The sequence below is a fragment of the Callithrix jacchus genome, chromosome 12, assembly GCF_049354715.1.
Source record: "Callithrix jacchus isolate 240 chromosome 12, calJac240_pri, whole genome shotgun sequence".
NCBI classification, from domain to species: Eukaryota; Metazoa; Chordata; class Mammalia; order Primates; family Cebidae; genus Callithrix; species Callithrix jacchus.
Genome location: NC_133513.1, coordinates 56,334,953 through 56,347,524, shown reverse-complemented (window position 1 = coordinate 56,347,524; position 12,572 = coordinate 56,334,953). Strand labels below are relative to the sequence as shown.

Here is a 12,572-nt window from a genome sequence, read left to right as displayed (position 1 = left end):
GGCCTGCGCAGGTGCCTTCATATCCACAGCTGCCAAGCTCTTCCTGTCTCCCTGCCTCTACCCTAAACAGCAAAAAGCCTCTGTAAAGCTTCCCACAGCCCTCCCAATGATCTCATCAGGTGAATGCTATGATTGTCCACATTTCAAGATGATGGAAGAAATGGGAGGCCCAGGGAAGTTAAGTAACTTGCCCAAGGTCCGATAGCAGGAAAGAGATAGAATTGGGATTCAAACCCAGGCCTGTCAGTTTGAAATAATGTAGGGATTATGGACTAGAAGAAATTCACATTTATTGTTTCACTAACCAAACCCAGCTTTGTCCTAAACTTTCCCTCTAGCAACAGCTCTACTTTGTGGAAGGAGGTGGGAACAGACAGAGATTAGTTCCTGCTGCCCAGCTAATCCGTCCCAGCTGCCAAAGATCTGGGTCAGGCCTTCCTTCCTGTCCCTGGGTTCAGCATGACCACTAACCAGGATGCAGCCAGGAGAACCTTAGGTAACCCCCAGCTCCCAGATCACCTGGCATACCTTGGTCCCAGGCACAGGGATATGGCCAGCAAACTCCAGAAGCGGGACACTCAAAGAGACTTCAAAAGCCTTGCCTGGTGGCTGGGGGGCTTGCTTATTCTAGATCTGGCAGGATGTTGACATGACCCCACCTTCCATCCTTGGACTTGAGATGGAGGTACCAAGCTAGCCAGCCCCAAAGTAACAGACCCATAGCCCTCTCTCTAGGCATGCTTCTCTCCACCCTCCAGCCCGTAACTCTCGGGCTTAGTTGCCTGGACAGGTGCAGGAGAACAGCATCTTGCAATGCGGCAGTGGCAGCTGAGGGAAGGCCCAGAAGATTAATGTTTATCTCCTTCCTTAAGTCTCTTACTAGCTAATGGTTACAGTCCCACAACAGCAACACACTAAAAATAAGGGCACTCTGGCTTTACCAGTGACTTTGAGTGAAGCAGAGAGACACAGATTCAGGCTCTCAGCTCCTCGAAGGAGCTGCCCAGCGTCCAGAGGGTCCTCATTAGCCTCTTAATTCAGCCTTAACTCCAAGGAGCTGAGCCCCATGTTCCCAGCAAGGCCCAGGTCTTCTCTGAACCCCAGGACTGCACCTTGGTCCTCATTCTGATTCTAAGCCGTGGAGTATGGCAATTAACAACTCATTGGTTTTGGAGTCAGACAGCCCTAGATTGAGCCCAACACTGCCACATCCGGCAAGCTATTAAACCCACCTGAGCTTCATTTATTCCCTCAAGAAATATTTACCGTGGCTGGGCATGGTGGCTCAAGCCTGAAATCCCAGCACTTCGGTAGGCCAAGGTGGGTGGATCACTTGAGATCAGGAGTTCAAGACCAGCCTGGTCAACATGGGAAAACCCTGTCTCTAATAAAAATACAAAAATTAGGTGGATGTGCTTGAACCCAGGAGGTGGAGGCTGTAGTGAGCCAAGATCAGGCCACTGCACTCCAGTCTGGGTGATAGAGTGAGACTGTGTCTCAAAAAAAAAAAAAAGAAAGAAAAAAAGAAATATTTACTGAGGCCTACTATGTGACAGGCACTATTCAAGATGCTAGGAAGACAGGGTGAATAAAACAAACAAAAATCCCTGCCCTCATGGAGCTGACACTCTAGTGGGCTGCATGTGGGGGAAGGACAGACAATAAAAAAACTCAATGGCACATTAGATGTTTTGACAGGTACTGCTTCAGTAAGGAGGTGACATTTGATTAGGACCCAAAGGAGGTGAGATAGTGAGCCAGGCACATTATCTTGGGAAAGAGGTTCCTCACTTCTAAAACGAAGATAGCAAGATCTGAGGTTTAATAAGGTGGTACAGGTTAAGAGTTTTGCATAAGGCCTGGTGTATAGCTCCTTTCCAAGGGCTCAGTCAGAAGGTGGATAGGGTCTCCTGGGCTGGGCTTGTGGCCACAGCTATCACCAGAGACACTGTGAACCCACAGTCCCCTGTGCCCAGGCAGATTCAGGATCTGCAACACAGCAACTGAGCCCTCCTGCCTGGCTTCCAGACTCCCCACATGGTCCTCGTTGCAGTCCTGGGGGTGGGGTATCCCTCTCAGTTTTGGCAGGGCCCACCCGTGTCTATAATCTGCAAGTGATGGGCAGCAACAGGGGCTCCTCAGAGAATGGGGACCGCCACAGGAAGCATCACTGCCCACTTCCCTCCTCTTCCTCGCAGCCGTGGTATCCTGCCATCCACAAGCTCTCCTCAATGAGCACAGCGGTTTCTCCCTGCTGCCATGCACCACCAGGCCACCACCCAGCCTCTCCAGTTGTTGTCTCCTGTCTCTTTCCCCCACACTTCCTGTCCTGTAGTCACTTCCAGGGCTGGACCACAGCTGGGAAAAAGCTGAGGGTCCACTCCAGTGGCAGCAGCAGCGGAGGGGTTCCAGGATGGAGCGGTGGTTTCTAGAGCATCTTTCCCAAATGCAAGAGCATCCCAGCTGGATGCAGCATCCCCAACCCCAAAAAGGGTGAGGCCAACTGAATGGACTTGGTCCATAGTGGGAGGGCCCTGGCTTGCCATCCCAAGGTGCCACAAAGGTAGCTGCCTCCCTTGAGATGCCCCCTCCTTCCAGTGACCACTAGGGAGCAGCTGGGACCTTTTGAGGTGGACCCTCCTCCAGCCACCTTTCTACCAGGCTCATCCCCACCCCTCCCACAGCCCAGCCCCCTCTTCCTGTTTGACAACAGCCACTTCCCGCTTTTGCACAGGGCCACTTCCTGCCCGCCTGTGTGCTACTGCCATGGAGAGACCCACCCCTGCCGGCCTTGAGCCCAGCTCCAGCCACAGCCCTCTGCAGGTTTTCCCCGTCATGAGCAGAGGTGGCAACAGGAGCAAAAAGCAAAATCGGCTCCAGCCCTTCCCCAGCAGCCCACCCAGGCCAGAGCCTGACCCTGGGAAACAAGGATCCTGGAAGCCCAGCCTCTCCCGCCTTCTGCCCAAGTGCTTCAGGACTTGGTCCAAGGCACCACGATTTCACAGGAAGGGCAGCAAGAAGTGACCAGATACACTGAGGGAGGCAGAAGAGGAAGCAGATAGGAGGTGATAGCGTGCAGCCAAGGAGTACACTGAGCCTGCCCTTGAACCGCCTTCACCTCTGGCCTGAAGATAGAAGCCTACTCCAATGCCCTTTCCTTCTGCCACCAGGTCAGGGGGCCAGGGAGGGCTGGCCACAGACTTTCCATGGCCCTGTCAGGGATGGACCTGCTGACTTAGTGACATTTTCTTAAAAAAAAAAAAAAAAAAAAAAAAAAAAAAAAAACCATAAATGCCAGCACTAGCTTCAAATAAGATCCTGCTGCCACCTAAACATATAACCTTCTGTACGAGGGAAAGGATGCCCATTTCTATGCTGGCTGAGGACAATCCCAAGTTACAGTCGCAAAGACATTCTTAACTTTGCAAAGAGTATTTTGCAGGTCTGTGCCTGAGACCCCAAACATGGATGTGAGATGCTTCCTGCAGCCCCACTGATTTCAGGGCTCGATGGGAAGCAGCCTTACTTGCTGCCCTCCTGAGTGCCCCTCATCTCCTTCTCAAGCAGCAGAGGCCCCCGTCCGGTCCCCTTGGGCACCACTCTGAGGAGCAGAAACAAGGACAGCACAGGGATTTGGTATCATAATCCACCTTCCCCAGCTGCTTATGCACAGCCCCGGGCCTGGGGCACCAACCAGTGGGAATCCCAAGCCATGATCCCATTGACCTCACCCTGACACTGCGATGCCACATCCCTTTCTCTTTGAATGTCACTCTAAAGGTGCAAAGAGTCTCCAATTAAAAGCAAAGTCCATCCACCATGTAAGAGCAGGACCATGGTTTCTAATTCCCTCTTACCCGTACACCCAGTGACTAGCTAGGGGCTGTGAATACAGAGGGACGTGGCCTGAAACGTGCCCATGTGAACCCCCAAGGCTCTGTGCAGTACCCAGCATCCTCCCCTTCTCTTCAGCCCTCACTCAAGCAGTTTTAACATGGTGACACAAAGACCTGAGCCCCACTTTGGCCCCTAGATCTCAATGCAAGGGAAGCTCTAACTAAAGAGGGAAAGAGGCTCCAAGAAATGCCCCACAGCAAAACAGCCCTAAATCAGCTTTGACGGAGAAAATCCCCATGGGGTCACTAGCAAGCCCCAAGAAGGCAAGGCTCTGCCTGGGGACACTCTGGCCACTCTCAAGGGCCAGAACAGGATCAGCCATCGTGTTCTCCATGCCCCCGGCAAGGCTCCCGGTGCCTGCAGCCTTTGCCCACTGTTTTGGTGACATTTCCTTCATGGTAACCAGCCCCAAGTAAAACATCCCAGGAAGCAGCCCCTAAAAATAGCTCCTCCCAGGGCAGCAGCAAGCAGGGGGGAGGGGAAAGAAAGGGAGGAGAAAAGAGGGGAGCAGATGGGAAGCTGCGGCTGCTGCTGATAGGGCCCAGGAAGCGGAGATGGTGTTGGGGAGGAGTGGCTGGAAATCTCCCCACCGCACAGCCCAGAGAGGTGGGTACAGACAGGAATGGGGCCTCAGCCAGCAACGAGGAGGGATTTGCTCCACCAGGCTTGGAGCTCAGGGCCTAGATGGAGAGGTGTGGGGTGATGCGCCAAGATTCATCACAGGAACAAAGTATCCAGAACCTGTGTTTTAAAGAAAGGCGCCAAGGAGTGGGTGGAGGCCACACAGCCTGAGGACGCTGGTTCTGAGCCCTGGCAAAGTCATGGGCACCAGCAGCGCAAAAAAAAAAAAAAAAAAAAGACCCCAGACAAAGCTTTGTGCCTTGGTTTCCCCACTGGTCCTGGGGCAGATCTGTCTGGCCATGGGCAAGATGACAAAGGGCCTCCACAGAGAGGCATTCAGGAGGTGCAAAGTGCCCATCTCCTCCTGTCACCATCCTTTTGGCACCCATGGCATCAGGCCCTTGTTGGTCTGCCAAAGCTGTTCAGAGAGCAACAAGCACAGAGATGGGGGCAGGAACGATCATACCCAGCCTCTCCTTCCATGTCTCCAGCTTCGTCAGAGAATGGGGTCAGCCACTCACCTCTAGGGTTTCAGCACAGCTTCTGACAAGGGTATAATGTGAAGTGACCAGAGGAAGCAGCAAGAAGACAGGGGCCTCCCTGACTGAACAGGGCCACCTTCCCACCTCCGTCCCCAGCCCCTGATGTGGCACCCCAAGTCACTCTGGGAAGGCAGGTGAGAGGGGAGGGGGACAAGCTAGTGTTGTGTGCACTAAGGCCCACAGCTCAATGTGACTGTATGACAAAAGCCACCCAGCAGAAGCCTTTGCACAGAGGAGGGACCTGCAGTCAGCTTCCATCCCTTCAGGAGAGAGGTAGAGGAGTTCCATCACTGATATGCAGGATGCCCATTTCTCTGTTTTACAGAAACTGGCCTGTTTTATCTTCAGGAGGAAAGCATGGTTTTGCAAACAGCCCCCCTAAATGCTTCCTCGAGGCCTGTGTTCCAGTGCTTCGTGGATTTCTCTTCCTTCTCCCACTCCCTGCATTGCTGCTTGCCCTTCCCTTCTCTTTCCCTCACTTCACCCAGGTCCTTAACAGGAAAGTCTCACTTGGAGATACCACAGGGGACACAAATGTCATGGGGGCTACTCAGGCCAACACTAGGGGGGCGGGGACTCTCAGCTGGCACCATCCAGGGGGATCCCATTTCAGTCCCCAGGGCCAGCTGGACCCAGAAAGGGACAGCCTTTACCCTTCTGGTGGCCAACATGCCACAACCCCAGCCACCCAGCCTGCCTCAGCCTCAGACACAGACACCCCAATTCGGAGGCCCAGAATGAGGCCCCTAATCACAGAACAGCCCATGTGCACAGATGGCCACACAGCAGCCGAGAGGTACAATCTGGAGAAGGCTGGGCCAAGGTGGGTCTATTGAATTCCAGAGGGCATGGCAAGAGCAACTGTCACTGCTGCTGCAGATTTTGGGTGGCATCTGTTAAAGAGTGGCTCATGCCTCACCTGCATGAAATTCACTGGGGCATGTGTTAAAAATGCAGATTCTGTGGCTCCGCCCTAGACTTCCTGAAGCGGAATCTATAGATAAAGCCCAGAAATCAGCATTTTTTTAAACCAGTTCTCAGGGTAATACTTATGCACATTAAAATTGAAAATCACTGCTTGGAAGATATCCCAACAGTGGCCCTATGGTGCCATTAGTGATGAGGAAGGAGGAATTATCAGCTAACTGTCTGCCTACATCTCCCACTCTGCCTTATGCCCCAAGCACAGGTCTTTATCCTCATCTGTCCTCTCTTCCAGCAGCCATATCAGGTCTGCAACCTGGCTCCCTAGATCAGAAAGGGGGACCCAAGCCCCAGGGTACAAGGGCTCTGGCAACTTGACTCTGAGTTTCCTGGGAGCCAAAGCCAAAAGGCAACCATGATTGGTTACACAGTCCTCCTGACCCATTCATTTAATGCATATGTGGCCAGCATACATCAGGCACTTCACTAAGGCTTACTCATGCAGAAGTGAAACAGCACACAAGGACCCTTCCCTCACCTCCCAGGTCCTCACAAAGAGGAAGGATTTTGCTTACATTTAGCTTCAAAAGAAGTTTCTTCAAATAGGGTGTACAGATTAAAGACACTAAAGTGTTATAACAGATTTCATAACACTGCTTCCGGTAGTATCTCTTAGTAAGGCCAAGGGCATTACCCCAGTAACCATCTCGGATAAATCCATCTGGATTCCAGAAAGCAACTAGAATCCAAATAAATTGTACAAATACAGAAGTTTCTTGTGATGCTGACAGTTTTAGGGATAAATCCTAAACCACGTAGAAGAAAAGACCATTTGCCCTCCAACTGTAGCAATATGGGGGAAATGCTTTGGATATAAGCAAAGAGAGCAGGATATAAAATGTTATGCTCCGCGAGGTGAAAATCTGTATGCATATGAATAAAGATAAGAAGGGAATATGAAGATTTAAAAATAAAAAAAGACATAAGGGCTCAGGCTCCTTGAGGGGGGTGCTCTTAAATCTTAAAATAACGACTTATCATTGCCATCACCTGGCCCACTAGCTCCTGCATCCAAGCCTATTTTAAATGCCTCCTTCGGCCTAGCGGAGCTAAGCTTGGAACCACGGGCTCCCTTAAGAGCCCAGCTCCACTCATATCGCGGCTCTGAAGCAAATAGAGTGACGTTATGTGACTTTCAGTGACTTTATGTAGACAGGCCTGCAGACAAAGATAGTGCTCAATGCACATCTGCATGAACTCCCCACCTCGCAACCCAACTGCCAATGTGGGCTTCTGAGGCCACAGTGACAAGACACAACAGCCCAAAAGAAGGCTTCCCATCTAGGTCGGACGCCCTAGAAGACCAGGTGATCTCTCTCTCTGCCTCCTGGGCCACCTCACCAAGGATGCCAAGGAGAAACAGCTTTATACCCTCTTTCTTTCTTTTCAGTTTGTAGCCCAGAGAATCACAAGAAAGACAGCAGGCAGGAAGACCCAACAAACACAGCACGCCCCTTCAGACCTTCAGAGATGACCCTGGTGGGCCCACGACATTCCCAGACACAGAAATCCAACACCTGTGGAGCCCTAGACAGACAGACAGCAACGAGTGAAACCCAGCCCCAGCGGCTACACCTTTATAAAATATATAGTGTAAACTGAGAGGCTTCAGGGAAGCCATGGGCCCTCACTCCCTAACCCCATGGGCACCGGCCCATGGCTACCCTGGCCCAGCTCTCTCCAGGAGCTCACATCCCCTGTGCCCAGCCTACCCTGTTCCCTCCGTCTCCAAGACAGCCCCTTCCCACTCTCCCACCTCCACACAGTACTGGCTGGCACTTACACATTCTGACCCCTCTGGCTGGCATGTGCGCCTGTCATCTGTGCCCCTGTCCCAAAGTCAACCTGGCACACGAGGCCACACAACAGGGAGCCCAGTCTTAGCATAACCATCTAGGAAGAGGGGGAGTTCTGTCTGAAGCGTATACTTTTACACAAGAATCCTCTTCTTGAGGGGAAAAAAAAAAAAAGAAATGAAACCTCCTCCAGTTTGGCCAGGGAAAGAAAGATATCCACTGGGAAAGATGGGACAAGGTTGAAGGGAGGTGAGGAAGGGAAAGGGATGCTCTGACACAGATCATGGAAGTTCAGGCGAGTAGGGAAAGAGCAGGAAATGAAAGCCCCAGTCAGGTAGCTACAGGAAGTCACCACATCACCTATCCTCACATCCCAGAATTTGGCTCCGAGCTGTCTCTCCTTCCCTTACCCCAGGGTCAGAGAACACTGGTGAGATGAGGAGAGCAAAGCATTGCGTCATCAACTGGAGACACCAGACACCAGCCCTGTTTCTGAAGCACCAGGGCTCTGCTGTGTGGGCATGAGAGGTATTCAGCCTCAAGCCATGGTTCCTGCCTGCACCTTCCATCCTTGGCTAGAGAATGTCTGCCAGAGAGCCCAGCCCCTGTTGTCCGCGCCCCCTCCTCCCCAGGGGAGGAGGGCATTTGACTGCCCACATTATCTCTATGGCAACCATCCTCAGACTCAAGGTACCCAGAGAGAAAGAAAACAAACAAGTCCAACTTTATAGGCAATGCACACGAACAGCAAGAGATGGAGCTGGATGGGAGTCAGCAATTCGTGCCCTACTGGGGGGATGGAGAGAGAGTCCCCAGCTTGGGGGTGGAGATGGCCCTGCTAAACAGGTCCCAGAACAACTGCCAACATGACAGAAGCCCACTGTCATCTCCATGGAATTATAGAGCTTCTCTGAGCCTTTGGGACATCTACTATGTCTCTTATCCCAGAGAAGCCCATGTCATTATTGGCCAAAGCCCATGTCTTCCCCAGAGCATGTGTCCTGGCTCCTAAAGTATTTCTGGCGTCCAACTGTTCAGCCCTAATTCCTTTCTCTTCATCTTACAACCTTTGTCCCCCAGCTGCACCCTGCAGCCCTCCAAGATCTGACCTCTATACTCACCAGATGTGTTCACAGAGCACTTCACACATTGCTGGGTCTACACCTATCAGATGAGGTGAGTTTAGCAAGCACCCAATAGGAGGTTCAGAGACTGTAGGTTCAAGGTGTGAAAGACAGGCCCTGACCACCCCCCAGCCTCAGGTACTTGGGAGGATCTTGAAAATGAGGTCCCAAGGCCTGGGCCTTTATGCTCCTCAGACTCTGAGGCAGTGCAGTTCCTGCCCAAACTGGGCCATTGGGATTTCTAGACCATGAGGCATCACCCTCCACCCAGGACAGACTACATCTGCTGCTGCACCACCAACTTTGTAATTTGATCAAAAAAGCAATCAAGTTCATCTGGCAGAATTTGTTCCTGAGAAGCCCTCGACATAGCAGCCTCCCCTGATGTTTACAGATTCCCTTCCCTTGGGAGTCTGTTCTGCCGCCTGGTGGGCAGGGAAGGCTGGCTTTGTCAGAGCTGCTCACTTACTGCATTTCCATCCTAAATCACCACGGGGGCAAAGGGACCAGGAAATGCCTGTCGCGGCCACCACTGCCCCAAAGGGAGAGGCTCCAAATGCCCCAAATTAAGAGTTCTCCCTTCCATGCCACCCACTACCCCCATATCCTCCACCTCCCTGAAGATAACTCCCTTGAGCCTTTAGGGGCCACTGTAGCTACCTGCATTTCTTACTTCATTCTTTGCTACCTGAGCTCTTCCAGTCCCCCCACCCCCACAACTCCTTTTCTGGCTTCAAAGTCCAACCAGTCTGAAATTCCAAGTCCTCTCCAAGGGCTAAAAGGCACAACCCCCAATTCCTGGGGCTTGTTCACATGAAGCCATGGCCCTTGGAGGCACCCTCAGGAAGAGGCCAAGACAGGGAACACTCACCCCGGGCAGACAACTTCTTGGTATTGATAATTTTTGCTGCATACTCCTGCGTGGAGGTTTTCTTCACACACCTGCGGACCACAGAGAAAGCACCCCTGGAGGGAGAAGGGGGAAAGAACTGGGACACGGAGCAGGGCAGTGACACAGACACACTTCAGGTCTGGGGACGATGATGCTCCCATCACCAGACCTCTAGTTACACTCACATACATGTACACATCCCAGTACTGCGACCACCACCATCCAACCTGAGACAGAAGGACGTGGCCACCGCAGGACACTGAACAACATCTGTTGGTGGCCTGCCGCCCTCCCACTGAACAACATCTGTTGGTGGCCTGCCGCCTCCCACTCCCTCATCCAGTCCCTGGGCAAGGCGACAGCCTCCACCTCAGGAGCGGGTGGGCGACACTGAAAACACACACCTGCTGCATCTCAGCCCTGCGGTCCCAGCCAAGAGAACCAGGGCAGAAGGGACCAGTGAGACCCTGCCCTTCTCTCGGCAGGAACAGCTGAGGGTAGGGGAAGGAGAGATTAACAAGAGGTATCACCCCCTGAAAGAGTAATCTCCTTCAACCATGGGGCAAAGTGAGGCTCAAACCCCCAACTGGCTTCATCTCACTGCATCCCGCTCAACTGACAGCAAGGGAAGAGAGGACACAGTGTGACATCAAGAGCGCCCCTTCCCATGTTATTTTCCTTGACGTCCCCCCAAAATGGGAGCTCGCACTCTCGGCTCTGGAAACGTCTAGGGGGGCGGGCGGGGCAGGGGCTGCAGTGGCCAGGCTCGGCGCCACGGGTGGGGGTGGGGGGCAGGGGCTGCTGCAGCGACCAGCTCAGTGCGGAGGGGAGGGGGATGCTGCGGCTGCGGCGCGGCTCCTGGGACCACTGCAGGGGTGGGGGGAGGGGACGGGGGTGCCGCAGCACTGCCCAGACGCCGGGCTGGGAGCCTGGAGCGGCACTCGCGGGGGGCGGGGCTGGGTGCCAAACAGCACCCCCAACGCCGGGGCTCCGCAGCAAGGGCTGGGGCTGCAGGGCCGGGGAGGGTCCTGAGTGCGAGGCGCGTGGGACCTGGGTTCAGGGTGCAGAGTGATCTCCGGGGCAGCGTGGGGAGGTGGTCAGGAGGGGGCGCCTGAATGGTGCGGAGGGGCGGGGCTGGAGGGCGCCCGGGAGCGGTTCGGGGGCTGCAGTGCCCGCGGCGGCGCGCGGGGTGCAGCGGCCCGGCCAGCTGCTGCAGGGTGCGGAGGGGCTGCGGAGCAAGGCGGGGGGGGCGCCGGGCCCCGAGTCGGCGGGCGGGAAAGGCGGGGGTGGGGCGGCCGAGGGGGCGCCGCAGCGGCCGGTGCAGGGCCGGGGGGCGGGGCGAGGAGCCGCATAGCGCCCGGGCGGCAGGGCAGGCGGGGGACCGAGGCGGGCGGGCCGTACTTGCCGAGCTCCTCGAAGAGCTGGTAGTCGTCGGTGAAGCGGGTGCAGGTGGCGGTGGTGGCCATGCTGGCGGGCGGGCGGACTCGGCGGTGCAGCCCGCGCCGACGTCGGTGCACAGTCACCGCCGCCCGGCCGAGGGAGCAAGAGGAGGAGACGGGGCTGAGCCCGGCAGCACCGCGAGACTTTACCGGGGAGAGCGAGGGAGGGAGGGACACCCCCGCGCCGCCCGCCCGCCCCGCCCCGCCCCCAGCCCCGCCGGCCCCCCCCCCGCCCGGCCCCCGGCCCGCCCCCGGGGAGGGGCCTCCCGCCGCGTGCCCCGCCCCTCGCCAGAGCCGCCCGCGCTGGGCCTGGCGCGCCGGGCAGCCGAGGGGAGGGGGCTCTCGCTCTGGGCCACCCGCCGGGCGGACGGAACTGGAAGGTTCGCGATCTATGGGCTCATCTCGGGGCGGACCCCGCGCGGGCTCAGGAACGTGCGTGCGAGGGTGCATTAGGAGTGTAGGGATCTGGACCACCGAGCTCTCTGGAGGGTCCCGAGCCCCGAACCGGGTCCCTAGCATATGGGGCGAGATCCAAGGTCAAGGAGCCTGTGCGAGGCTGCACGCCTGGAGGCGCCCCCAGCCTGCGTTGAGCCAGCTGCCAGCCGCCTTCCCTCTGGCAGCTGACAGTCTAGACTTGCGCAAGCACCAGGGCCATTATTAGAAAGAAACCCTCAGGCGCGGTTTGATCAGGGAGACCAGGCCAGGGGCAAGGATGCAGGTAGGACTCTGCCTTCCTGAACCACAACTGCAGAGATAAAAGAGTGTTCTCTATCTGGCCAGCAATGAAAGGGATGAATGGGAAGACTTAAAAAGGCTTTGCGTAGTGGGGGCTAGAAGAGAAAGTGGAAGGAAGAGGAAATCCCCATTTTCTTGCAGGGCACCCTCGTGCTTTTATTTTCTGACACCACATTTTGTAGTGATGCATTGACTGGTATAAGGGGCAGTAGAGCTATTGCATAGCTGTCTAAGAGTGACTTGCATCAAACTGCCTGGCTTGGATTTCTGGGCAACTCACTGACCAGCTCTGTGACCTTGGGTAAGTCACTTAATATTATCATTATTATTATTATTATTTTGAGATGGAGTTTCGCTGTTGTTGCCTAAGCTGGAGTGCAATGGCGCGATCTCGGCTCACTGCAACCTTCACCTCCCAGGTTCAAGTGATTCTCCTGCCCCAGCCTCTCAGGTAGCTGGGATTACAGGTGTGCCACCATGCCCCACTAATTTTTCGTATTTTTAGTAGAAATAGGGTTTCACCATGTTAGTCAGGCTGGTCT

The 12,572-nt window shown here is 54.9% G+C and overlaps 1 protein-coding gene across 50 annotated transcripts in view; it reads right to left on the bottom strand.

The window, feature by feature from the left end:
• Window positions 1–11,415, bottom strand: part of CAMK2G (calcium/calmodulin dependent protein kinase II gamma) — a 62,420-nt gene extending 51,005 nt beyond the window's left edge. For 36 of the 50 annotated variants that reach the window (XR_004731930.2, XR_004731931.2, XR_013524911.1 and 33 more), the window contains exons 1-2: window positions 11,258–11,415; window positions 9,836–9,930 (exon numbers count right to left, since the gene is read on the bottom strand). Coding sequence is in view for 38 of the 50 variants with exons in the window: in XM_035267906.2 (XP_035123797.1) it covers window positions 9,836–9,930; window positions 11,258–11,322 (160 nt within the window). In the remaining 12 variants the exon portion in view is untranslated. The remainder of the gene's footprint in view (window positions 1–9,835; window positions 9,931–11,257) is intronic. The other 14 variants (XM_035267907.2, XM_078345576.1, XM_078345573.1 and 11 more) reach the window with 1 other exon arrangement.
• Window positions 11,416–12,572: the final 1,157 nt, after the last annotated feature.